We start from the raw sequence: 27600 nt of genomic DNA on the forward strand, positions 1-27600 counted from the left end.
CTGCCCTTCAAGCAGGATCCCTGATATAAGGTGGGTGCAGCCTAGAAGGAAAGAGAGCTTTGGTGTACCTTGAATAGGAAGAATGTAGCAGAGGGCCTGTAGATCAGTACTGGCTACCCCACATGGGCTTCCTTAGATATGTATTGGCAGGTGTAGTGCCCCTTTATTTGTAGCCCCTCCTGTGGTGATGCAGTGGGTGGAATTTATGCCCTATATATGCCATCTGTGGGTGGGGCCTGGTGGAGTTGAGGTATGGGAGTAGGACATCCCTGACCAGCAAGATTTGGTTCTGTGCTTTGAGGGAGAAGGGAAAGAGAGAGAGAGTCCCTTGCAGGGCTGAACTGTAAGAGTGACTAGAGGAGGACACATAGGGGGAATATGGAGGAACCTTGCCTTCCCTGACCTTTGCTTAACAGATCCTGTCGCTTGGTTCAGGACAGCCTCAGGGCCTAAGCGAGGAACACCCTATGTGTAATATATGTGTGGACCACCCTTTTGTGGACCACCTGTGGGAAGTGTGTTGAAGGGAAGGGGTAGAAGGTTGAGTGGGTTGTGGTCACATCCTCCATGTTTGCCTCCTTGTTGTGCTCCAAGCAAGGGTCACCTGAGAGGCCTACCCCCATGGTGGGTTCTTATGATCTATGCTAGGCACATTGTACAGGGTCACTTGCAATGGAGTGTCTTTGCTTTGTGCCGTCTTCATCAATGCCCAGTGACAAGGCTGAGGCCATCATGGGGGAATACTTGACCTTAGGGCGGGCCTCTACTCATAGAGATGAATGTACACCATGTACACTTACACTGTAACTGTTCTCCAGTTAACTCTGGGCTTTCCATGACAAAGTACATCTTTTCTCTAATCTGCATTTAGGAGGGACACGCGAGTCCTGTTCACATCCACCTGTCCAGCATTTTGCAGTACTGTCCCCAGTAGTGGAGTGGGCCCACGCATGCACTTAACTTAACTCTTGAACCTCCATACCTCTGTACAGGATGGGAACCTCTGCAGCACAAATCTGTCCCTGTTGCTCTGGAAGACAGACCGCTGGTGGAAGGAGTGCTAACAACATCTCCCTCGCTGCTAGAGGCCATTCCAGTCAGATGGCTTTACATAGCAGCATTCTTCTCACATGGAGGCTCTTGGCACTCTCCAAAAGCCTTTGGAGATCCTCACTCAGAGTGGCCCCTGCCCCAATCCTTGGCCAATCCTCTGGCATGTGGAACGGAACGGGATGGGAACTGGGTCCCAAACTTCTGAGTTGTCTCTGTCAGGGGCTCAAATCAACTCTTGCACTGGACAACTGTCCCATTTATATAACACAGGATTATTGGGCTTGACCCAGAGAAGAACCCGCCAAAAAAACAAAAAACTGGAAAAGGCATTAACTCCTACCCTCCCAGCCGGGACAGTGCCTAACTGGCTATTCTGACCTGCTCAAACCTGCAGAAAATGGTCGAAGATGCTTTTCTACTAGACATTCTTTGAATATTGTTACAGGCCTCAGGCTGGAAGTATGTGTGACACAACATGGTGGGGTTTCTCCAAAAAGCAGGTATGCATACCTCTTAACTTTTTGAGATGGGAATGAGGGGAATTATAAAAAAAAAAGGATTATTTAATGTGACGGAGCCGTCCAGCATCCAGCTTGGGTTCTTCCGTCAAGATATAGCTTCCCCAGTCTGGAACCAGGAATCAGGTGTTATAGTGGCAAATAGCACCCAAGATACTAGGCGGCACCTGCTCAGGTACAAATTGGCACTCACTTGTTTGTAAAATCACATAGAATAGTATAACACCCCAGATCAGGTGAGCCTAATCACCTTATCGTATGCAAAGGAAACTATATACAGGAATATAATTAACGTTTCTTAAAGGGGTTGTAAAGGTAAAAGTTTTTTCACCTTAATGCATTCTATGCATTAGGTGAAAAAACTTCTGACAGAACCGCCGCCCCCAGGCCCCCCCGTTTTACTTACCTGACGCCTCGAAAGTCAGCTTCGCGTTCCCGACATCTGTTCCTCCGCTCACCCTGGCCGCTGATTGGCTGCAGTGGATGGATTGAAAGCAGCGCAGCCATTGGCTGGCGCTGCTGTCAATCACATCCGATGACGCGGCGCGCCGGGGGGGCGGGGCCGAGTGATACAGCGAGCGGCTATAGCCGCCGGCTGTATCACGGGGAGCGCGCCCGCAAGCACTCACCACCGTGCGAGAGAGCTCGCATGAAGGTGGTAAATGCTTGCGGGGAGGAGCTGAGACAGCCGCCGAGGACCCCAGAAGACCAGGTTCGGGGCCACTCTGTGCAGAACGAGCTGCACAGTGAAGGTAAGTATGACATGTTTGTTATTTTTAAAAAAAAAAAAAAACACCTTTACAACCCCTTTAAGGGATATTTTTGATAAGTATTTCTAAGTAAGTGAAGGAGCCTCTCCAACCCAGTCTGCAAGAGGGCCACCATATTCCCTCTGACCATTAATCTGTACAAGATTAATATTACCTCTTCCCATCCACTCCAAAAGGGAAGCTTTATTGTCCTTATTCATAGAATTAATCCAAGCCTCACTATCAGCATCCATTACGTGGTTGTCCATCATTTGAGAATGATCTGCTCTCTCCATGGGCCATAATTAGTGGGTAGGAGGCTTGCCCCTAGTCCTCTCCAAAAGTCCCTGTGCTGGTTGGGTTTGTCACAATTAAACCCCCAAGTGCTATTTTTTTACCACTACTATTCCTTTTTATTGGCTTTTGATATATACAAACATTCAATGAAGCGGTTTAGCACTGTAAAAGCACTTTTTGAAATGTAAAAAGTGCATTTTACATACAACTATATAGGAGCAGACCAAAATGAGGGACAAATGAGGAGGAAGGAGGGACAGAGGGACTTTGTTCCAAATTAGGGACAGTTGGGAGCTATGGGTATGTGACTATCCCATCTTAAAAGGAAGTGGGGCAGCATAGTGCAAACATGGGCCTTACATATGGGCCTTGAAATAACAGCAGAGGCTTGGAGGGAAAAGAAGAATTTAAAACTTTACTAAATCATATGGATTATTTGGATTGAAACCTGAAGTGCCTTATTCATATTGCCAAATGTTTGGAAATGTTACTCTTTATTTAAGTAAAGAATATGAACTTTGCTCATGGCTAGAGTGCTGTTATTCAGGAAGATGCCTTAAACCTTAGTGGAAGCATATAAGGAAGGTCAGTGTACAGTAAGGCCGCAGCAGTTAAACAGGTGCAACTCATGATATACCACACAGGTCCTGGTGTACAGTGTGTCGGATGCAAGGTACGCTGTGTAAACCTGGTCAGTTGGGAGTGGTGGTGGTCAGGGGAAGAAGTCATCCTCCTGGCAGTGAAGAGCAGACAGTTCTCTGGAAAATGCGCCAGGTGACTTGGGCTTCCAAGTGACATGGGCCCCAAGTGTGCAGCTAGATTGTTGGATCCCTGATCTGGAACCATGTTATGTTGATGAGGCCAATATCAAATGTGGTGCCAGTAATTTTTTAAGGGGGGCGGAAGGGAGAAATGACTTGTAAAGGGACTGTAATGACAGTGATCCCCAACAGTATCTTGTAACATATCCCCATTCTCTGGTTGTTTGCTACAGCATGTCCCGACTCCCACTCCCTACAGTATTTTGTTTGATAATCTTCTGTAGCATGACCATATACTGTAGTGCATCCAGTCTCTGAATATATTCTATAGCATCACATACATGGCATATTTTGTGTGGCAATTCAGTGATGTTAGGGCCACACCTGAGGCCTACTAAATGAAGTAAGTTGACCATCTTTGCTTCAAACAACACCCTCAGAACTGGTCTTCCTATAATAGTGTATACCCTCTCATTATGCTATACTGTCAACAATATACACTCACCGGCCAGTTTATTAGGTACACCTTGCCAGTACTGGGTTGGACCCCCTTTTGCCTTCAGAACTGCCTTAATTCTTCATGGCATAGATTCAACAAGGTGTTGGAAACAATACTTTAGCGATTCTGGTCCATATTGACATGATAGCTTTATGCAGTTGCTGCCGATTTGTCGGCTGCACATCCATGATGCAAATCTCTTGGATTGAGATCTGGTGAGTGTGGAGGCCATTGGAGTAGAGTGACCTCATTGTCATGTTCAAGAAACCAGTTTGAGATTATTTGAGCTCTGTGACATGGTGCATTATTCTGCTGGGAGTAGCCATCAGATGTGTACACTGTAGTCATAAAGGGATGGACATGGTCAGCAACAATACTCAGGTAGGCCGTGGCGTTTAAACGATGCTCAATTGGTACTAAGGGCCCCAAATGATGCCAAGAAAATATCCCCCACACCATTACACCACCACCAGCCTGAATTGTTGATACAAGGCAGGGTGGATCCATGGTTTCATGTTGTTTATGCCAAATTCTGACCCTACCATCTGAATGTCGCAGCTGAAATCGAGACTCATCAGACCAGGCAACGTTTTACCAGTCGTCTGTTGTCCAATTTTGGTGAGCATGTGCGAATTGTAGCCTCAGTTTCCTGTTCTTAACTGACAGGACTGGCACCTGGTATGGTCTTCTGCTGCTGTAGCCCATCTGTTTCAAGGTTCAATGTGTTGTGTGTTCAGAGATGGCATTCTGCATTCCCTTATTTGTAACAAGTGGTTATTTGAGTTACGGTTGCCTTTCTATCATCTCAAACCAGTCTGCCCATTCTCCTTTGACCTCTGACATCACAAGGGATTTTTGTCCACACAGCTGTTGCTCACTGGATATTTTCTCTTTTTTGGACCATTCTCTGTAAACCCTACAGATGGTTGCGGTGAAAATCCTAGTAGATTAGCAGTTTTTGAAATACTCAGACAGCCCGTCTGGCACCAACAACCATGGCATGTTCAAAGTCACTTAAATCCCCTTTTTTTCCCCATTCTGATGCTCAGTTTGAACTTCAGAAGTCATCTTCACCACATCTAGATGCTTAAATGCATTGAGTTGCTGCCATGTGATTGGCTGCTTAGCAATTCGTGTTACCAAGAGATTGAATAGGTGTACCTAATAAAGAGGCCGGTGTGTACATTTATTATAAACATAAAATCTGTTTCCAGGCCATCCAGATTTTTATTTCTACACGCAAATTTGTTCGTAGCAGGATTCTTTAGTGTAATGTATATGTGTGCACATGTTCATGTTATTGTTCGGAGCCCAGCATATCCACACTGTGTTGCAGAAGATGTTGCCACTATGCAAATCAACAATTACAGTACAATGTGAAGGAAAATGTTCAAATAGCTTTCCATGAATAACATTTGAAAGCCCTCTGTTAGTAATTGCAGTTGTTTAGCAAATGTTTTGTGGTCAGTGTGCCAGTTTGCAGCGGTGATTGCTGAGTTGCTGGTCTTGTAAACATCAGCCATGTAAAAACAAGTAACAATGTAAGAGGTGACATAACAGATCGCTGCATGTGACAGAAAAGTCAGCTGGTGATGCAAGAGTTAATTCTGACAGGCTGGAGGGTCAGCGTTTGGGTCAGGGGTCAGCAACACGCTCTCTATGGCTGGATCAGCAATTCTGACCCTGATTGTGCACATTATCTACACATTTCTGGAATCTGCCCCTTCTCTCGTGCACTGGGGGCTTTCAGGGAGGGGCATTAAATATGGGAGGTGCCTGTTGATGACTGATTACCTGCAGATTCTATCCCTCAGTCACTGAAAGCCAGCCACTGGGGCAAGATGCCAGAGGCAAAAGGTATGTACCCGGGGGGGAATGTGTGCTGGCTGATAGACTCTCACAACATGCAGACACCTCACACTGAAAGACCCCCATGAAAGATTTGTGCTGCACATCTAACAGACCCCATAACAAAGGGACTCCGCACATTTGACTGACCCCCATAACAGAGGGACTCCACACATCTGACTGACCCCTATAATAGAGGGTCTCTGAAAGCCTGATAGAGCCCCATTTGTACATCTAACAGACCTTCATAACAGAGGGACTCCACAAATCTAACGAGACCTCATAACAGAAGTACTTTGCACATCTGGAGAGACATAAGAAGTACTCTGCACATCTGACGAGACCTCATAACAGGGGCTCTCCACATGCATATTGAGGACTTATAACAGAGGGAATCCGCACATCTGACGAGACCTCATAACAGAGGGACTCTACATGCGTATTGAGGCCTCATAACAGAGGGACTCCTCAGATCTGACGAGACCTCATGACAGAGGGACTCTGCACATCTGACAAGACCTCATAACAGAGGTACGCTGCACATTTGACGAGACCTCATAACAGAAGGACTCCACATGTGTATTGAGGCCTCATAACAGAGGGACTCCACACATCTGACAAGCCCTCATAACAGAGGTACCCTGCACATCTGATGAGACCTCATAACAGAGGGACTCTGCACATCTGACGAGACCTCATAACAGAGGTACGCTGCACATTTGACAAGACCTCATAACAGAGGTACGTTGCACATTTGACGAGACCTCATAACAGAGGGACTCCACATGTGTATTGAGGCCTCATAACAGAGGGACTCCACACATCTGACAAGCCCTCATAACAGAGGTACCCTGCACATCTGATGAGACCTCATAACAGAGGTACTCTGCACATCTGACAAAACCTCATAACAGAGGGACTCCACATGCGTATTGAGGCCTCATAATAGAGGGACTCCACACATCTGGCAAGACCTCATAACAGAGGGACTCTGCACATCTGACAAGACCTCATAACAGAGGGACTCTGCACATCTGAGGAGACCTCATAACAGAGGGACGCTGCACATTTGGACGAGACCTCATAACAGAGGTACGCTGCACATTTGACGAGACCTTATAACAGAGGGACTCCACAAATCTGACAAGACTTCATAACAGAGGGACTCCACAAATCTAACGAGACCTCATAACAGAAATACTTGCATATCTGGAGAGAAATAACAGAAGTACTCTGCACATCTGACGAGACCTCATAACAGGGGCTCTCCCATGCATATTGAGGACTTATAACAGAGGGAATCCACACATCTGACGAGACCTCATAACAGAGGCATTCTGCACATCTGACGAGACCTCATAACAGAGGGACTCTACATGCGTATTGAGGCCCCATAACAGAGGGACACCACACATCTGACGAGACCTCATAACAGAGGGACTCTGCACATCTGACGAGACCTCATAGCAGAGGGACTCCACACATCTGACAAGACCTCATAACAGAGGTACCCTGCACATTTGACGAGACCTCATAACAGAGGTACTCTGCACATCTGACGAAACCTCATAACAGAGGGACTCCACATGTGTATTGAGGCCTCATAACAGAGGGACTCCACACATCTGGCAAGACCTCATAACACAGGGACTCTGCATGCGTATTGAGACCTTAAAAAAAGAGGTACTCCGTACATCTGTTGAGATCTCATAACAGAAGGACTCCACGTGTATTGAGGCCTCATAACAGAGGGACTCCACACAACTGACGAGACCTCATAACAGAGGGACTCCGCATGTGTATTGAGGCCTCATAACAGAGGGACTCTGCATATTTTTTGAGTTATAGAGGGACGCTGCATACCTGAGGTGCTCTAAGTTATTTGTTGTTTTTTACAGCAAGCTTTATTCCTGCAATCCTTGGTACGGTTATATATGTAATTAACGTCTACTTTTAATTTCATACATTTATTGCCACAGCTCTAACTAATATGGGGGGGGGGGGTAATAAGAGGGTGTAAACAAAAATCACTGCTGTAATAGCATATATGAATAGGGTTACCACCTTTTGTTCCTGGAAAAAATGAGCTGGAAAAGGAAAAATAGTGCAAATGTGGGTGGACACGGGTTACATTTGACTATGTTTAATCATTAAATAACTGCATTAAATTACTTTATTATATCTGCCTGCAGTTGAGCTTTAAAGCTGACCTGCATACTACAAGTAATGCAGCTCTGTAATCATTAATACACCCTTATATGTACATTTTTTTTATACAAGCAGTAGAAGTACTAGAAATGTATGTAGTATAAGCCTCTTGCAGTCCACTGTACAGCGTGTATAGCAGAGCTCAACGAGGGGGTAAGGGAAGCAGCAGAAGGCGCCAATCAGGGGTGTGCTGGACAACAAAGAGAATGGTCATAGCAGGAGAGAGCAAAGAGATGAGATAATCTGTCGGCTTTTTCATTTTTCACGGTTCAGTCACAAGGTGGGGGTGGGACTTGTAAGTAAAAGTGAAACTGCTGCAAAGAAAAGCCAGTTGTCCTCCCTAGCCAGAGGTGTGCTATGAGCCAGAGCTGTGTAAATCTCAGGACAGGATAAACACGAATGTAAATTCTTTGGCAGGTAAAACGACTCCCATATATGTATTTCATCTGTGTGTTTTACTGTTTGTACTGAGTTCAGATTTAATGTCCCTAAGCCTAGGTTCACCCTGACTGCAGGAATAAAATCGTGCGAGTTCAGCTGAACTCACACAGTTTCATTCACGCATGTCAGTCCGACTTCGGGGGCGAGTTCAGGGACATCTGTGCAGGTTTCTGCACTGATGTCAATGGAAGTCGCAGTAATAGCCGAAGATAAATAGGGAAAAATCAGCTGTACACAGCGCCTGTAAGAGGGCCCCTCGCAGGCTCGCTTTGCTCACCACGCTTCGCTCGGCTCTTTTAGATTCCCCCTCTAGGTCCACTTGGATTGTGGGGAAGGAATCTGGACCCAGAGCGCAGGCGCCGTGTACAGCTGATTGTAGATTTTGTCATTCGGCTATCTCCCGCAGCTACTAGTAGTTGGTACTGCGCAGGCACTGCGCCTGCGCAGTACAGGGGGGGAACTTATCCGCCGAGGGAACTTTCTCGGCAAGACACCGGCAATTGCCGCCGATTTGGCATGCGACAAATCACATCAATGTGAAGCAGGGCTAAATTAAATATTAACAGATTCTTTTTTTTTAAAGTTAGCACGCTATCTGATGATGAAAGATCGTATCAAATTGAATGACTAGAGAACTGTGATGGAAATGACAAGAATGCAGTACGCAGCAGCAAATGAGTATATAGAGGTGTAGAGAGTACACCAGGCATGTTACTCTCTGCACTTATAAATGCCAGCTATTCCTGACTATAAGAGCCCTTTCACACTGGGGCGGGCGTCGGCGGTAAAGCGCCGCTATTGTAAGCGGTTCTTTACCGTTGGTATGCAGCCGCTAGCGGGCCGGTTTTACCCCCCGCTAGCGGCTGAGAAATAGTTAAAAACCACCGCAAAGCGCCTCTGCTGAGGCGCTTTGCCGGCGGTATAGCCGCGCCGTCCCATTGATTTCAATGGACAGGAGCGGTGAAGGAGCGGTATACACTGCTCCTTCACCGCTCCGAAGATGCTGCTAGCAGGACTTTTTTACCGTCCTGCCAGCGCATCGCTCCAGTGTGAAAGCCCTCGGGGCTTTCACACTGGAATGAAAGCAGCGGTACTTTCGGGTCGGTTTGCAGGCGCTATTATTAGCGTAATAGCGCCTGCAAACCGCCCCAGTGTGAAAGGACCCTTAGTGTGCTCCATGCTGCACACTAGAATGGCTTGCCATGGCTGAAGCATTGCTGTAAAATCCCTGGGCAGGCCAATGTCAGGCACAGGCTGACCATACGTGGAAACATTTAAAATTCCCAGAGACATTCTTGTGTGAAAAGAGTAAAGAACATCATGCTCAATCAAGAATTGCCATTAATATGCATCCTATAGGTAATGTTGTAGAATGATTGAATACCACTTTGTATCTATTTAACTAATGTATTGTTTAGTGAAAAAAAAATAGTTCCCTAATGCTGTCTCTTATTGATTAACTGCAATTGATCAAACATGACTCAGTTTTGCTACTTAGCACAAATTTTAAGGAATCAACATAATTATTGTCTGAAACAGACAACGATCATTATGGGCCTTTAGACATTATAGGACAACTGTCCTGGAAAAACAGGTACTTGACTGGGTTGGTATTTGCTGATCACACTTTCCTTCATGATTATTTTCACAAACAAAATAAACTATTTCAGTATAGTGTTTGGTAATTAGGCAGTACTGACATTACATGAGTGGAAAGAAACAATGAGGTCCATTAGATGTCATTGCTGCGACAGAGATTTACCATCATCTAAGATGACCTCTGAGAGTGATTTTAAAGTTTTTTATACAGGAAAAATTAAGAAATACTTTATCCTAAGGCAGGCCATACATGGGTCGAATTTTGAAAGAATTTTCTTTTGAAAATCTTATCTAAGAATTTTCGTTTATATTTCGCACCATTAGTGGGCTGCAGCAACAGCCGATTTTCGCGCGGCAATCAAATTTGAGTAATCTGACAAGTTGGGAATTTTTTGAAAAACGAATGATTTTCTAATCAATGAGGGGAGAATTGTGCGAGAAATGCAATTGAAAAAGAAATGCGCATGTGCAAGAAAAGAAAATTCCCGGAAAGAAAAAAAGATTCCCAGCCACGAAAAATTCTTTTCTGTAGCAAAATGAGGTGAAATTGAAGGTATGGTTGGCTGAATTTCGAAATCAATGGTGGCACCATCGAATCACAAAACGCACAAATTTTCGGATTTTCAAAAGAAAATTCTTTCGAAATTCAACCATGTATGGCCAGCCTAAGTCTGAGCCAAAGCTCAGTGTTGTTGGTTTAAAATGTTATAGCGGGTCTGGTGACTATAACAAGAAAAAGCAGACACCTCATTATCTGCTGCTCTTGATGGGTCATTTGCCCACTCTTCAGCAGACTTAGGAGGGAGACTACATTAGGTTTTGGTAAATTATTATTACATAGGATGAGATAAATTAAAATGGTGCATTTGAGTTGTTTTACTGTCCTTTTTATGAATTCAGGTAAGGTGGGCTAAGTAGTTTTGGCTCAACCTAATTACTGGTTGGCTGGATCTTTTAGGCCATAAATGGTTCTTCATGAAAGTCCATTATACTGAGCTTAAAATACCGTACATAAGTCATGCAACGGATGCATTCACAGACAAAGCTTTTAAAATCGTTCGGATTTCTCTCCTATGTCTTTAATATCCAAAGAGGTTCTTTTCATTCCATACATGGTTATGCTTATTGGAAGAGATTGGGCAGATTTGGTCCCACACATTCTTGAAGTGACAATAAACTCTGGTTAAAGACAACATTTCTATTCAAGTATGTATTCTTAACTCAAAAAGTACCTGACATTGCTCTCAAGTCTCCTTGCCATGATTCAACTTTCTTTTAGAGGATGGTTATGTTCGTTCTCCATAGTCCCACTGTATGTGGGAAAGTAGCCACTCTCTTGCTGAGATGGACTATGGGATTTGTAGCATGCATAGAGCAGTGCATATGACTGCAACTGCTTGTTCCAAGCAAACAGAAGTGAAGGGGAAAAATGAGAGGTTTAGTAGCTCATAGAGGATGTTACAAGGAGGCAGAAAAACACAGTAAGAAACAGCATAATGGAAAACAGATTACAGGGCAATGAAGTAGTGGATGTACTGTATATAGATTATTTTTAAAGAATAAGGTTATTTGCTTAGTGGCGTTTTAATAATCATCCAGGATATGGACATCTAATCTGTGAGTTCCCTGGCCTACAACTTTCCTTGATTTTTTTTTTCTTACTCTTACAGGTGAAAAGTCAGACAAACCTCTGTACAGGGTAAGTCAGAGACACTAATGTTTTCTTTCTTGCACTTAACTCACCGCTATTTATTTTTTAACCTGCCTTTAATCTCATTTTAATTGGCCAACAATGTCCTCCCTCCTCTGTAATCTCATCTTTTCTTATACCTCCGCTCCACTCTCTATTCCAGTCTTTCCCAAACTCCAGCATTGCTTTCACTCCAGTCTTCTTTTGTGGCTTGTTTTTATATTTCTCTGAAATCTCCATGTCTTTACCCTCTTGACAGTTGCCTGTTGACTCCTCTATCCCTCTCTTCTCATAATCTCTCCATCTCCCATCACTCCATCTTTGAGCCCTCTTCATTGTATCCTACTTGACACTTTGGGGTTGATTTACTAAAGGCAAATACACTGTGGCACTTTGCAAAATGCAGTTGCACTCTGCAAGAACAGTTGCTCCAGAGCTTAGTAAATGAGGTAAAAATTCACTTTCCAAAGAATACCCAATCACAAGAAAACAGCATTTTTGCTTGCAAATGATTGGATGATGGAAGTCAGCAGAGCTTCCCCTAATGTACTAAGCTCTGCATTTCAAATTTTTCCTGGGATCTCCTCCCCAATTATCCATTTTTATCTTATGGAATATACCATATATTGTCAAAAGTATTGGGACACCTGCCTTTATATACACACAAACTCTAAACACTTCCAGACTGCCCACCGTGGATATACTTCAGTATTTTGACGTTAAATATTGTTGTTATGGCAGCACATAGATGTCATAACCCCATTATTTTTCTCCACAGCGAGCGGTCCTCTTTCACATAAAAAAGTTGTCTCAGGGGCAGATTCGCCTCAAGATCACTTTTCTGGGTGACGGGGGAGGCACCCCCTTCCCACTGCGTCCCGGGCATCTCCACCGCTTACCGGAGCTGTCGGTAGCGGTGGAGATGATCCGGTCCTGTGGCCCGATAGGCAGGAAGTCGAGTGAGGGCATGATGGCCCCCACTCAATTCTATGCCCTTTGAGAAGCGATGCCAAATGTCAATTCCATCAAACGGCATTGAAAGGACTTTTTTTTTTTTAAGTGAAAAAAAAAAGACTTTTTATTATTTTATTGCTTTTAAAGTGTAAATGTGAGATCTGAGGTCTTTTTGAAGAGGTCCTGTCATGCTTTTTTTCTATTACAAAGCATGTTTACATTCCTTGTAATAGTAATAAAAGTGATCCAATTTTTTTTTTTTTTTTAAGGGACAGTTTAAAAATAAAAAGTAAAATAAATAAGACAAAAAAACCCCCAAAAAACTGTAAAAGTGCCCCATCCCTCCGTGCTCGCATGCAGAAGCGAACGCATACGTAAGTTGCTCCCGCATATGTAAACGATGTTCAAAACCACACATTTGAGGTATCGCCGCAATCGTTAGAGCGAGAGCAATAATTCTAGCAAAAGACCTCCTCTGTAACTCAAAACTGGTAACCTGTACAAATTTTTAAACCTCTCCTATGGAGATTTTTAAGGGTCTAAGTTTGTCGCCATTCCACGAACTGGCGCAATTTTAAAGCATGACATGTTGGGTATCAATTTACTCGGCGTAACATTATCTTTCACAATATGGAAAAAAAACTGGGCTAACTTTACTATTGTCTTTTTTTTTCAAAAAAGTGTATTTTTTCCAAACAAATTGCGCTTGTAACACCGCTGCGCAAATACTGTGTGGCATAAAGTATTGCAACAACCGACATTTTATTTTCTAGGGTGTCTGAAAAAAATATATAATGTTTGGGGGTTCTAAGTAATTTTCTAGCAAAAAAAAAAAAAAAAGAAAAAGATTTTTACTTGTAAACAAGTGTAAAAAATAGGCTTGGTCCTTAAGTGGTTAAAGAGGAGGTCCACCTTAAAAAAAATATTAAAAGCCAGCAGCTACAAATACTGCAGCTGCTGACTTTTAATAAATGGACACTTACCTGTCCAGGGTGCCCGTGATGTCGGCAGCAGATGTCGAGCAATTGCTCGGTTCTCGGCTGCCCCCGCCGCCATCCTCGGTCAGGGAATCAGGAAGTGAAGCATTGCGGCTTCACTGCCCGGTTCCCTACTGCGCATGCGCAAGTCTTCACTGGTCCCCGTTGTGTTGTGGGAACTGTGTGTTTCCCAGAACACAACGGGGGCGGGCATCTGCGGCTAGCTATTCCTGGAAGTGGGTGCAAATACCTGTATTGTACAGGTATCTGCACCCCCCTCCTCCCTGAAGGGTGCCAATTGTGGCAACGGAGGGGGAGAGGAATCCGATGAGTGGAAGTTCCACTTTAGGGTGGGGCTCCGCTTTAATGACATCCCAGTCTTAGTCCGTAGGGTTCAATATTGCGTTGGCCCACCCTTTGCAGCTATAAAATCTTCAACTCTTCTGGGAAGGCTGTCCACAAGGTTTAGGAGAGTGTCTATGAGAATGTTTGACCATTCTTCCAGAAGTGCATTTAGGATGTTAGGCACTGATGTGGATGAGAAGGCCTGGCTCGCAGTCTTCGCTCTAATTCATCCCAAAGGTGTTCTATCGAGTCGAGGACTGTGAGCAGGTCAGTCAAGTTCCTCCACCCCAAACACGCTCATCCATGTCTTTATGGACCTTGCTTTGTGCACTGGTGCGCAGTCATGTTGGGATAGGAAGGGGCCATCCCCAAACTGTTCCCACAAAGTTGGGAGCATGAAAGTATCCAAAATGTCTTAATATGCTGACGCCTTAAGAGTTCCCTTCACTGGAACTAAGGGGCCAAGGCCAGCCTTGAAAAACAACCTCACACCATTATCCCCCTCCACCAAATGATTTGGACCAGTGCACAAAGCAAAGTCCATAAAGACATGGATTAGCAAGTTTGGGGGGGGGGGGGGAGGAACTTGACTGGTCTCAACCCGATAGAACACCTTTGGGTGGGGCTGCAAATGGTGGGCAAACTCAATATTGAACCCTATAGACTAAGCCCTGGTTCACATGTCAAGTTGCATGCCAAATCGGCGGCAATTGCACCACCCAAATCGGTGCAACGCCACATTTGCGGCACCTCACGAATACTAAAAGTAGTTTCTGTACTACTTTTGGCGACTTCAGGGTGTGATTTCCATTGACATCTGTGCAACAACCGGCACAGATGTTTCTGAAATTGCCCCTGAAGTCGGCACTGACATGCAGGAATGAAATCGAGCAAGTTCAGTCATACTCGCACAATTTCATTCATTATATAGCTAAAGGCAGGGCCACCCAGTGACGTAAACGAGTGTCCACCCCAAAACACCTTGTCCCCATGCGGATGGGGACAAGGGCCTCTTCCCCACAACCCTTGCCCGGTGGTTGCCAGATCCTGACCCCCCCCCCCATGTGAATGGGTATCGGGTACATTGTACCCATACTCGTTCACTCAAAATAGTGTCAAAAAAGTACAAGTCCTTTATTTAAAAAAAAAAAAAAAAAAAAAAACACGGAAAAACGCTGCCTCGATGGGAGGCTCCCACCGACTGCAGCATTTTTTGCGCTGACAGCAATTATATAGCTGAGGGCGGGGCCACCTGGTGACGTAAGCGGAGGACCCTGCCCCCTTCTGATGTCATGAGACGTCACGTAACATCAGAGGGGACAGGGTCACTCGTTTACGTCACCAGGTGGCCCTGCCTTTAGCTATATAACAGCTGTCATTTAATAATGACCCGCAATGTCCATCCATCTTCGATCACAGGGCCAACAGACTGAAAAAAAAAAAAAAAAAAAAACTCTGCCTCCCACGACTGCAGGCTTTTTGCATTGACAGCTGTTATATAGCTAAAGACCGGGCCACCCGGTGAGGTAAACTGGTGACCCCACCCCCTCTGACATCTCATAACGGCAGAAGGGGCGGGGTCACCTGCTTACGCCACTGGGTGGCCCCGCCTTCAGCTATACAAGAGCTGTCAGCGCAAAAAGGCTGCAGTCGGCGGGAGCCTCCCATCGAGGCATAGTTAGTTATTCTGTATTTTTTTCCTCGGGTCGTCGGACGCTGTAATCGAAGATGAATGAATGAATTGACACTTTTTTTGGTGAATGTGTAGGTGTACAATGTACCCAATACCCATTCACATGGGGGGGGTGAGCCGGGATCTGGGGGTCCCCTTGTTAAAGGGGGCTTCCAGATTCCGATAAGCCCCCCTGCCCGCAGACCCCCACAACTACCGGGCAAGGGTTGTAGGGATAAGGTCCTTGACCCCATCAACATGGGGACAAGGTATTTTGGGGAGATACCCAAAACACCCTCCCTATGCTGAGGGCAAGTGGCCTGGTATGGTTTGGGGGGCGCTCTCTCGCCCCCCCTTTTCCTGTGGCCTGCCAGGTTGCGTGCCCGGATAAAGGTCTGGTATGGATTTTGGGGGGGACCCCCACAACATTTTTTTTTTTTACATTTTTGCACAGGGTTCCCCTTAATACTGTATCATACCTAACTCAAAGGGCCTGGTAATGAACTGGGGGGGGGACCCATGATGTTTTTTTTCAATGATTTTTATCTATATTGCCGGGATCTGACAATACATTTACAGCCGCGAGCAGTTTTAAATGACATTTTTTCTTTTAGAAATGTAATTTTGCTGTGGTACTGTTATAAACATGGGAAAGATGCTCTACTTTACAGGCAGACTAAGGACCCCCCCGCACGATTTTTAAAGGAATATTTAATTTTTATTGTTTTACTTTAAGCATTATTAAAATCACTGCTCCTGAAAAAACGGATGTTTTTAAAACTTGTTTTTGCATTGATACATGTCCCCTGGTGCAGGACCCAGGTCCCCAAACACTATTAATGGCAATAACTTGCATATCAGCCTTTAAAATTAGCACTTTTGATTTTTCATGTTTGTGTCCCATAGACTTTAACGGTGTTCGCACAAATTATTTGCCTGTTTGCAAGTTCTGGTGTGAACCGAATCGGGGGTGTTCGGCTCTTTCCTATCTAAAACTCTCCACCTGTCACCTCTGCCAGATTCTGCTCTATAACTCTCCACCGGTCATCTCCTCCATTATTCTCTCTCTTTTCTCCTTAGAATCCCCTACAACACAAGCACCGAGTGCAAGAGAAAAAAACACATGTTAAGAAGCAAAGAGGTAATCAAGCACAACATGTAAAGAAACACATACAATCTGGAAAATGTCCCAAATTTTCTTTCTTCCCAGTTATGCTTTATCAGTGGTGTACCTCCAGAGACACAAAGCACAGCTTCTGAACAAGAGTGGCTATTGGATTCAACTTAAAAAATTAGAAAGATTTTCCCCATCCGACACTTTGAGGTTGTGTTGGATGCTTGCATCGCGTCGCTGTGGCTCCTCCCCCCACATCGCTACAATGATACATCCCCCCATCACAACAGCATCCAACGGGTGGACGCAAACATTCAACGCAACTAAGAAGTGTCGAATGCTGAAGATTTCAGTGGAAGGTGTAAATCTGCAAGAGCGTGAAGTTTGAATTCACTGAAATCAGTACTGGTAAGTGTAATTTGGCAGCTGCCTTTTTCAGTACATTTCGCATGACTTCAGGAAACTCAGAAGCTCTTATTTGCATGATTATTTTAGATCAGTGACTTGCAGTTTTGAATTGAGATAGTCAGAATGACAGCAAGGCACTAGCACTTTCAGACAGAATGGACAGTAATGGCAAAACGCCTGTTTTCCCTAAAAGAGGTTTCCTTTAATAATAGATGCTAATGCTGAATGTATGGATATTGCATAGGGAACTTTGCATCTTATCTGCAATCTTGTCACTTTGCAACACAATTTAACTGCATCTTAGCTGGGTAGGTGATATTCCTCCTCAGCTGGATAATCACAAACAAAAAATTCCCAGCACACTTACCAGCTAGCCTGCAAACAAACCAAATTGTCCCTGTCTAACAATTCATGTTAAAAACAGTGTTTTTTTGCAAATATACAGTATATGGAAGCTGCTGGGCCCACATCAAGGCTCCTCTGTATATTACGGTCTTGACTCTTTTATCGTGAGTCTTCATGTTGGAGCATATAGAGCAGTGGATAAATTAAGGGCAGGTTTGCTTGGAAGGAGCCCACTTCTCCTTAAAAGACACAGGCACACATTGGATGCCCAACAAAAGCACAATGGCAGCTGAAGGCAAAGTTTCAACACACCAAATCAGTGAACAAGCTATACAAAAAGATGGCAACCCTCCCAATTTATAACTAGCCTTTGCAGTAAGGTACACATGGAAGGACAACGCACATCACAAACTAAAACTTTCCAGCACACTTACCAGCTAGCCTGCAAATAAACCAAACTGTCCATGTCTAATAATTCATGTTAAAAACAGAGGGTTTCATTGCACACACTTGCAAATATATGTGAAGCCGCAGTGCCCTCATCAAGGCTACTCTGTATAATGTGGTCCTAACTCTATATTTTTGAGAGTCTCCATGTAGCATATATAGCAGCGGATAGATTAAGGGCAGGTTTGCCTAGAAGCAGCACACTCCGCCTAAAAGCAGGGGTCTCAAACTGGCGGCCCTCCAGCTGTTGCAAAACTACAAGTCCCATCATGCCTCTGCTTGTGGGAGTCATGCTTGTAACTGTCAGCCTTGCAATGCCTCATGGGACTTGTAGTTTTGCAACAGCTGGAGGGCCACCAGTTTGAGACCCCTGGCCTAAAGGCACAGGGACACACTGAATGCCCAGCAAGAGCACAATGACAGCTGAAGGCATCCAGTGTGTCCCCACAACAAATCAGAAAACAAATTATACAAAAAGATGGCAACCACCCCAGTTTATAACTATCCTCAGTTGGATAATATAATCTATCTTATGTAGTTAATGGCCCGATCCACCCATTTTGATTTTTTTCTTTTCACATTCCAATTCACTTTCCTGAACCTTCCTCCCTCCCTCCCTCCAGGACAGCCGACGCGAGCGAAGCAGTAATTTCCAGGCCTTTATCCGGATGGCGCTGGAGACTCTGCTGGGTTCATGCCGCAGGAAGCGCGGGATCCGTCATACGTCCGCAGACCACATTCAGCCAGCTAAAACTTTAATGTCTTGGCACAGACAAACGCTTCCAGTCAGGCCCTTCTTGTTGGTACGATCTTCAAGGGGGCTCTGAGAATGTGAGCGAAGATAAGCAAGAGTGAGTGAATGACTGATCACAAGCTACGTGCAAAAGTCTCCTGTTTGTTTGTGAAATTGCTTGGCTCTTGGAATAAACATTATTTTGCAATGTTTTTGTGTTGATCTTTTTATTCCTACACACTATAGAGCTGTCCATGAATACCTCCATTATTAATTATCAATCTGGAGAGTGTAGAGAATCAAGTTTCACAATGTGACATTTAATTACTAAAGACAAATCCACTTTGCACTACAAGTGCACTGCTAGAGCACTTGGAAGTGCAGTCACTGTAGATCTGAGGGGGACATGCAAGAAAAATAGTAAATCATATATCACTGTATGTTGTGATTGTTAAAATGCCCATCTAATATTGTTTTTAAACTATCAACGCTCCCTTCTGACACCACTGCTTGTGGAAGAGAATTCCACATTCTTACTGTTCTGACAGTAAAGAACCCTCTATGCTGATTACAGTTAAACCCCTTCTCTTCCAATTTCAGTGAGTGGCTGTTTGTCTCTTTTTAAACTCCCTTTCACTGAAATGTTTTTTATCCCACACTACAGTCACCAGTAAGGTATTTGTATATAGCTATCATATCCCTTCTCAAGCGTCTCCTCTCCAGAGAGAATAAGCTCCATGCTTGTAGTCTTCCTATAACTGAGGTCCTCAACTCCCTTTATTAGTTTTGTTGCCCTTCTCTGAACTCTTTCCATTTCCAGCACATCCTTCTTGAGGACTGGTGCCCAGAACTGGCTGGCATACTCAAGATGAGGCCGGACCAGAGTCTTGTAGAATTATTTTATCTCTGGAGTAAATCCCCTTTTTAATGCATGCTAATATTCTGCTAACTTTGCTTGCAGCAGCTTGGCACTGCATGGCATTGCTGAGTCTCATCTACTAGGACCCCCGGATCTTTCTCCATCCTGAATTCCCACAGCTCTTCTCCCCCTAGCAAGTAACTTGCGTTTGTATTTTTTGGCACCCAAATGCATTACCTTACATTTTTCTACATTAAACCTCATTTGCCATGTAGTTGCTCACCCCATTATTTTATTTAGGTCTTCTTGTAGGGTTTCCACATCCTGCGCAGAAGTTATTGCTCTGCTTAGCTTTGTATCATCCGCAAATATTGAGATTGAGCTATTTATCTCATTCTCTACATCATTAATGAATTAATTAAACAGAACTGGTCCCAGGGCAGAACCCTCTGGGACCCCACCGGACCATTCCGAGTACTTGGTCTGGCAAGAATGATCCTTCATGAATCCATGCAGATTACTACTAATGATAGTTTTCATTAGCAAAATTTTGGATATGGTCCCTTATCATCCCCTCCAATAGCTTACAGTCTGTTGATGTTAGGCTGACTGTCCTGTAGTTTCCAGGGATATATCTCTGCCCTTTTTAAAATATTGTTACCACGTTGGCTTTTCTCCAACACACCACAATGCTGCTGGTGTACGAGAGAATCACAGGGCTGTCACTGCTGATCATTCCTTCTGAAAGTACTAGATGCCTAGGCTTCCATTTGTCCTAAATCACTGACCTGTAACAAGAAATGAGATAATGAATTCTGACACTTATTTATACCATGCTTGTTCCAGGTCTGTGACGCAAAAGCTATTGCCACCAGACATAGCCAGGCAAATGTACATTTTATAAAGAAGACAGCAATGGCAGCCCTTGTACTTTTGCTCATAGTAGGGTCACTTTAAGTCATGTGGGTAGGGAAAAAAACTTGTATTTTAGATTTAGATTGTCATCTTGATACTCAAATCGTGCAATCTCAGTCGTAATCTGCATACTTGAGCTATGTCACTGACTCACTAGATAAAGAATCCAAGATGATGTTAACAGTTATTATGCCTGAACCTTTAAAAACAAAGCAGTGGCAAGTCCCACAGTTTTTATCCTAATAGGTTTACCTTAAAGTAAATCTGCAGAAACAGTACCCCACCCAAACTGCTAAGAACCCCTCTGCCTCCTGGTCAAACTGCTAAAAATCCTGGGTATGGGAGAAACACCTGCCTGGTAAAAAGTTAGGGAAGAAAAATTGCTGTCTGTTTTTGATACAAAAGTTTTGTTGGCTTCAGACATGTTTTTGATTTTGGATGGATTGAAGAAGGACCATTGCTTACATTATCAAAATGTTTTGATAGATTTTATAATTCAGGCAGCAATAAAAGCTTTGCCTCCTATTTACAACGTCCAGATTTTCTGAACGAAAATAATTTAAGGATAAGCCACTGAGAGGTTTTATGATGTATTTCAAATTCTTATGGGTCTGAGATGACCCACTGACTTGACCTGAGAAAGCAGCAGTACAGTACAATCTCTGTGCAGCACTAACAGGACGCACAGCCTGCATCTGTAACAGGCAAATATGTACACATATAATCACAAACTATACATACAAGCAGGGATTTAACAACTTTAATAAATATATATTAATATATAGATAAGGTTATCTATATATTTAACTGATTGCTTTCAGACTTCCTTGAAATGAAACTAAAAGTTCACTAGTGTATACGAAATTTATATGAAAATATTGCACACAATCTGTACAAAAACAACTTTATTGGCAAAATCACAGAAAGTAAGAGAGAGGTCATGATCTTTCCAGACACCCCTAGTGATGGACAGCTAACTGTTGCTATCACAGGAGGCAGAATGTGTATATATAATAATGGTGCTGCGAGTCCGTTAGCAGTCAATGGCACACAGTGTGTTCTCAGTATGGTCCCAGAGTATATATCCTAATCACTTACCATCCAGTCATAAACTTCCCCTGTGTGCCAGCTCTGCCCAGCTACCTTGCTTGCTCTGCAATACTGTACGGCAGAAGTTGGTCACACCCATGAGGTGGAGGTGGTTTTCACTGGTGGATATTACACCGCCAGCAATGACTGTGACCTCCCCTCAGCCAAGCAACCGATAAAACACCCAGGAGCCGAAAGTCAGCCAGTGGCCAGCCCAGCCCAGGTCGGACCACTTGCTAATGGTGTGTGCCATTCCGTACCCCTGAAAAAAATAAGGATACGATTAATAAACATGATAAAGAATATTCATACATAAAAACGCAGAGCACTGGTCCAATGAATAAGCATAGTACTGATGTATACAGAAATATAATGAAACCACTCCAAGGTCAACACTAATAAAAATGACTCCAGTCTTATTAAATCTCATGAAATCTCACCAAGTGTCAAATTACATTTAAATGAAACCAGTGATGAGAGAAATAATAGGATTTTTTACTTACCTGTAAAATCTTTTTCTTGAAGTACAGTACAGAACCAATTATGCAGTTATATGCAGCTACCCTCAGGTAATTGAACAATGCCAAAAACACAAAACAAGAGCTGCAGGGACATTCCCTATATAATCCCTCCTGTCTCAGTTTTGGGGGTGGATTAAGAGTGGGTAGGGAGTTTTTTTTTTGGGGGGGGGGGGCAATGTGAGCAATACCTTGCAAAAAAAATAGTCCTCACCAAGCATTGAGAGGCAGTACTTGAATAAGGAAAGCTATGGCTGCGATTTGTCCCTTTTGGACAAGGCCAAATGCTGATCCAAACTGGAGGAAGGACAGCGTACGGGCCTCGCACCACGCAACACAGACCTTCTAGATGCAACGTAATGTTTGACTGCAAGAAGTTGAGTATCTAGCTTTCAGGAGTGTAGGGGTGACAGATTCTGACAGGGCCTGGAGTTCAAAACTCATATTGTTAAACACAGCAACTGGGAAGCAGAATAGTAAACAGGCCGTTGAAACAAAAGGTCCAGATGATCTAGGAGTGCCCATTGAGAGTCTGCTGAGAGTTTGAGGATGTCCGAGTACTATGCTCTCCTGGGCCAGTTTGGTGTAATGGGGATCATTGGAGCTCCCTCTATTTTGATCCTGCAGAGCGGATGAGGGAGGGAGCTGTAGACGGAAAGATGGAGGGACGTTGTAGATCAGGCTGAACTGATCTCACAACGTCACCAGAGCATCCAATAGGAAGGCTCAGGAGTCCCTAGATCTGGCAACAAATCTATTCATTTTGTTGTTGAACCTGGACACCAGAAGATCTTCAGCTAGTGACTACCATTTGTGGCAAAAGGTTTGAAACACCTTCAGGAGTGGAGACCATTCCCATGAAGCAAGACACTGATGACTGAGAAAACCCACCTGCTAATTTTCCACACTTAGAATGTGAAATTTGTATTAGTTCTGCCCAAACCATAATCATAACAGCCTCTTTTCGGGCAGCTTGACTTCTGGTGCTTCCTTGATGGTTGACGTAGGCCAATGCTGTGTCATTGTCTGACTGGATTCTGGTCACGTGACCACAATAGCGAGAGGTCCTGTGAAGAAGGGACAACCGAATCACTAAGTTCCTGGATGTTGATAGAAAGCCAAGCTTCTGTATACAAACCCCTGTACCTAGACTGTATGCAGGAATCCCTTGCCTGATAGGCCAACATTTGCTGTGGGCACCTTCCATGTCATTGGAAGAAAAAAATATTTCCGAGTGCCTGACTAGAAATCTACCGTGTCAGGTAGAGTCTGGTCAGATGCATTGGGTGATCCAAAACGTTTGTCCCACACAGGAGGCCACCATCAGACCCAGAGCTCACATGCAAGAAAAAGTTAAAGGGAAAGCTTTTAGACCAAAGGGTAAAAGAATGCGAGCAGAGGGATAAGAATTGGGCCCAGTGCAGAAAGAATCTGGACAGACTATATACAATACCAGGCCCAGCTACTCCAAGCAGTGAGTAGAGTTCAGTGGTAACTTCTGGAAAATGAAGAACCATCTATAGCTCTGCAGAGCCTGCACTCTCTGTTGGACATTGGATGACAGGGTCTGAGCAGACTGGTCTTTTAACAGATCATCCTTGTATCCTACATCATCAATACCTTGAAAGTGAAGCAGAGCTAGAACTCAGGAGGGCAAACAGAAGGGCAACGAATTGGTAATGTTGAGTACTCACAGCAAAACGCAAGTAGTATTGACGATGTGGGAAAATGTAAGTGAGCATCCCCGATGTCCACAGAGACCAGAAAGTCCCCAAGAAGGAGGGAAACAATGACTGGTCTGGTTGATTTCATGCAGAACTTTTGTATTTGCAGGAAAAAAAAAAAAAAAGGGAGTCTTCAGATCAAGACTGGTGTGAATGACTCAATTTACCTTGGAAACAGTGAGCAAGTTTGAATAAAAACACTGAAATCATTCCTCAATCAGGAAATCCCCCGGGGAGAGAAACTGCCGAATAGTGTACAAATCCACCTGCCATTTTGGGGAGGATGACAAATTTGAAACGCTAGATTGAAGCCCCTGGATATGACATTCTGGAACCCTAACCCAGTGCCTTTGAGCCTCAGATCTGCCATGTGCAATGCTAGTGTCCCCAGAGGGCTACTTACAACAGTCAGTGCAGGGTGGGAAGGGTTAATACCACCTGTGCCAAGCACTCTTAAAATTTGGAGCCCGGGTAGCCTTCTCAGATCACTGTACTGTTTATTTGCAGGAACAGTGCTGAAGCGGTCCTCTGCCAGGATTATAAAGAAAATGGTGTGTGCATTAACAGTAAGCTCGGTGATACCAAGACTTAGACAGCGCAATAGCAGTCCCTAGTTGTGGCCCAAGGAAAAACACAGGAAGGTTCTAAATGGCATAAATGGCACCAAATTTAAATTTAAAAGTGCACCCAAACTGGAGCTCCTTCCGATGTTATATGTATACCACAGTCAGTGCTCCACTAGGCCCCAGGGGATTGGAGCACAGCACACTAGGTCCAGGGAGGGGCTCACTTACTGGAGTAGATAATTTTCTTTCAGGAGCAGGAAGTTATGGACAAGCCCTATCCTGGCTTCCCACTCCTGGTTGGCCTAAGACCCCCCAGGGGGATCTTTAAGGACAGGGCTCCATCAGCTGATTACTATGGCCCTGGACCTATAAAGCACCCTGCATCGGGATCTAGTTCCTGAAGGAATATTAGGGGCTGACCCCACTTTTTCTTCAAAGCAGGATCCAAATAGGGTCCCCAAAAGGCTTAGTGGAGTCAACTAATCCAAAAAGCTGCAAAAGGGAGCCACGCGCCTATAGAGCAGCTGTAGAGTTGCTAGAAGAATATTGAGCTGAAAGGAAAAGGAAAAAAAAGGTTTCATCTAAGGACACAAAACATTGAGGTTTGCTTGGACTAGGAGTGGTTACTCCAGTTTACAATCACCTGAAGGTAGCTGCATATAACCCATTAAGATTACAGATCTTGTGTCCTGCACTTTATGATTAATAAATGGGAGCTGCCATTGCTAGCCTCATTCTAAAAATTCACTGGCTGTCCCTGCCAATGCTTTTGGAGTCACTAGTTAAGAACAAGCATGAAGACGCAAAAAAACTTCTAATGAGCATGCTTGTTTGGGGTTAGTGGCTTAGAAAGTATTAAAGCAACTTCACTAATATGATAAACAAAGGAATTAGTATTTTTAGAAGCAGGGGTCAAATGCTGAAGCACTAGTGTTTTTCTTAGGGCAGGCTTCTTTAAAAGCCAAGAGGTTGTCTTTCTTGTGCCCATCCTAAACTTGAATCAATAGCTTTGGGTGGAACTGGATTTAAACACATTTTGTAATTTCTTTGAAACTGGAGAGCAACTAATGTGCTGTCTGGTACCTGATGCCATGAGAAAAACTGTCTCTCTTCCCACCCGCTTTAAATAGGTGTAAAGTTTAAAGCTGAAATTTCTGTAAAATGGTAAATTGGTTCTATAAGCAAACATTTTTTACCTTAAAAGAGAATTATGGAATTTTTTTTTTTAATCATACTTATCTAGGTGGATGAAGCATCAGTCTGATGCTGCATCTGTCCCCCGCTGGCTCTAAGGCTGAGAACCGAGCGATCAAACACCACTGATCGCTCGGTTCTCAGACCCGAGCAGAGAGCTGTCGACTGTCAGCGGCTCGTTGAGAGGCTGAGCGGGTTGCCGGTCCAGGCATGTGGGCGATTGCCAACCATATGGTTGCCATCTTTCTCAAGCCCGGACTGGCTCTGTGGCGTTAGCCGACAGCGGGCTGTCTGCTGAAAACGGGTCACAACGCACGTTGAACTGCACTCCTGTGAGCCACAGAAGTACAGCCAAACAAGCTTTGGCTGTACTTCTCCTACATTAAGGTGAAAAATGTCCTAGTATTGGTATCCCCCCCCTCCAAAATACTTACCTAAATCCCATATCAATCCAGCACTGTGCCCATTTGCAGCAGCACCCTCCTCTCTCTCAGAGGCAGCAACAGGAGCCATTGGCTCCTGCTACGGTCAATAAAATTCAGTAAATTCAGAAAGACACACAAAGCCCAGCTCAGCAGCGAGCCGGCAGGTGTGCCACTATATGAAGGGGCTTCCTATGGTTGCGCACCGAAAAGAGGAGGAGCAAAGGGTGTCAGCGGGGGGCCCCAGAAGCAGAGGATCGGGGCCACTTTGTGCAATACAATTGCGCAGAGTGGGTAAGTCCAACATGTTTGTTATTTTACAAAAAAAATTAAAAATAGAATCTTTACAACCTCTCTTAGTTGGCAGGGAACATTGTGCTGGGGTCCCTGGCATTTCTGGTGGGGTGTGCTCTCAGCTGCATGTCGCTCCACTATGCTTAACAGCCGATGCTGAAGTGACAATGCTCATAGCCCTTTCAAATGGCACTGTGTCAGTGTTGTCATCTTATAAATGGAAGGGACATCCAGGCAGGTTTTCTGGCAGGACAACCAGGTATGCTTTCCTTTACAGAGCATTCACATATGCAAATCACTGAGCACAAAAAAACGTTGCTGAAGCTATACCTCCTCCTCACTGGCATCTTCAGAATCCGTGTCAAACAGGGAACCAAGGTATGTCAGGTGAAACAAGGCCAGAGCACCGAACAGAATGTTTATCAGGTAGACAAAGAGGCTCTAAAGAAAGGAAGAATATGGTGAATGATTACCATAGATGCAGCGGTAACATGAACAAACTCACAGAAGGCATACCAGAGTGGGTGCCAAGCTGCATAATGTAGTCTCACCTTCTTGTTGCGGTGGGCACAGTTAGGTGAACATTTTTTGGAAAGGATGCAGGCACTGAAGATATCTGCTAGTTTCTTCCTCAGTACTGAAACAAAAACAACAGGATAGTCATTGATTAAAAGAGCACCTGTCACTTTTGGATTGTCTTATTTATCAATAGGTATTTATTAATGCTGCTTTTCACAGATCTTTCTGTGTAAATTGCCGGCCTAATCCTTAGCATAAAGCTTGACAAGTATATTTACCAATAATGCTAGTGTTATATTATATATAAATTCTGTGTACTGAACACAGAAGATAAGTAAGACAGCCATGCAACTAGCATTTTCAGAAGTCCCTTTATTTCTCCATTAGCAGGCTAAATTTGGAGACGCGTGTCAGGGATTCACAACTGTCTATGAGAATTGGGCATTGACTCACCGTGTTCCACGTACGTTAGGAATCCCAAAGATAAAAGCACAGCTGCCAGATGGAAACTGAGTCCCTGAAAAGCACATATAAATAAATATAGTACATATAGTAAGATTGAATTCTCTGATAACAGCAAATTGTAATTATGAGTTTGTTTTATGATAAAGTCTAGGACAAACAGATTATTACACTGAGCTGCTGGAGGACTTGGCTTCTTCTGCTATATAACCTTCTTCTCCTGAAATACTCTGAACTGCTGAAGAACTCTTCTCCTTCTGCTATCTAACTCTTGCCTCCCTAAATCGTATCTAAACCCAAAACCAAAATATATTATATATATATATATTATATATATATATATATATATATATATATATATATATATATATATATATATA

General features: G+C 44.0%; 1 protein-coding gene and 1 long non-coding RNA gene across 3 annotated transcripts in view; one reads left to right on the forward strand and one right to left on the reverse strand.

The window, feature by feature from the left end:
* Positions 1–5558: 5558 nt before the first annotated feature.
* On the forward strand, positions 5559–18870 carry LOC141107275 (uncharacterized). The gene is made up of 4 exons (XR_012235853.1): positions 5559–5734; positions 11644–11672; positions 16692–16752; positions 18549–18870. It is a non-coding gene; the product is annotated as an uncharacterized lncRNA (long non-coding RNA).
* Positions 18871–21322: 2452 nt separating this feature from the next.
* The window catches only part of PORCN (porcupine O-acyltransferase), a 36300-nt gene continuing 30022 nt past the window's right edge, over positions 21323–27600 (reverse strand). For both annotated transcript variants that reach the window (XM_073599762.1, XM_073599763.1), the window contains 4 exons: positions 27212–27275; positions 26791–26876; positions 26570–26680; positions 21323–21783 (listed from right to left, as the gene is read on the reverse strand). In XM_073599762.1, coding sequence (XP_073455863.1) covers positions 21682–21783; positions 26570–26680; positions 26791–26876; positions 27212–27275 — 363 coding nt within the window. In that variant the 3' untranslated portion in view covers positions 21323–21681. The remainder of the gene's footprint in view (positions 21784–26569; positions 26681–26790; positions 26877–27211; positions 27276–27600) is intronic.

Source organism: Aquarana catesbeiana, linkage group LG09 (genome assembly GCF_042186555.1).
Source record: "Aquarana catesbeiana isolate 2022-GZ linkage group LG09, ASM4218655v1, whole genome shotgun sequence".
In the NCBI taxonomy this organism is placed as follows: Eukaryota; Metazoa; Chordata; class Amphibia; order Anura; family Ranidae; genus Aquarana; species Aquarana catesbeiana.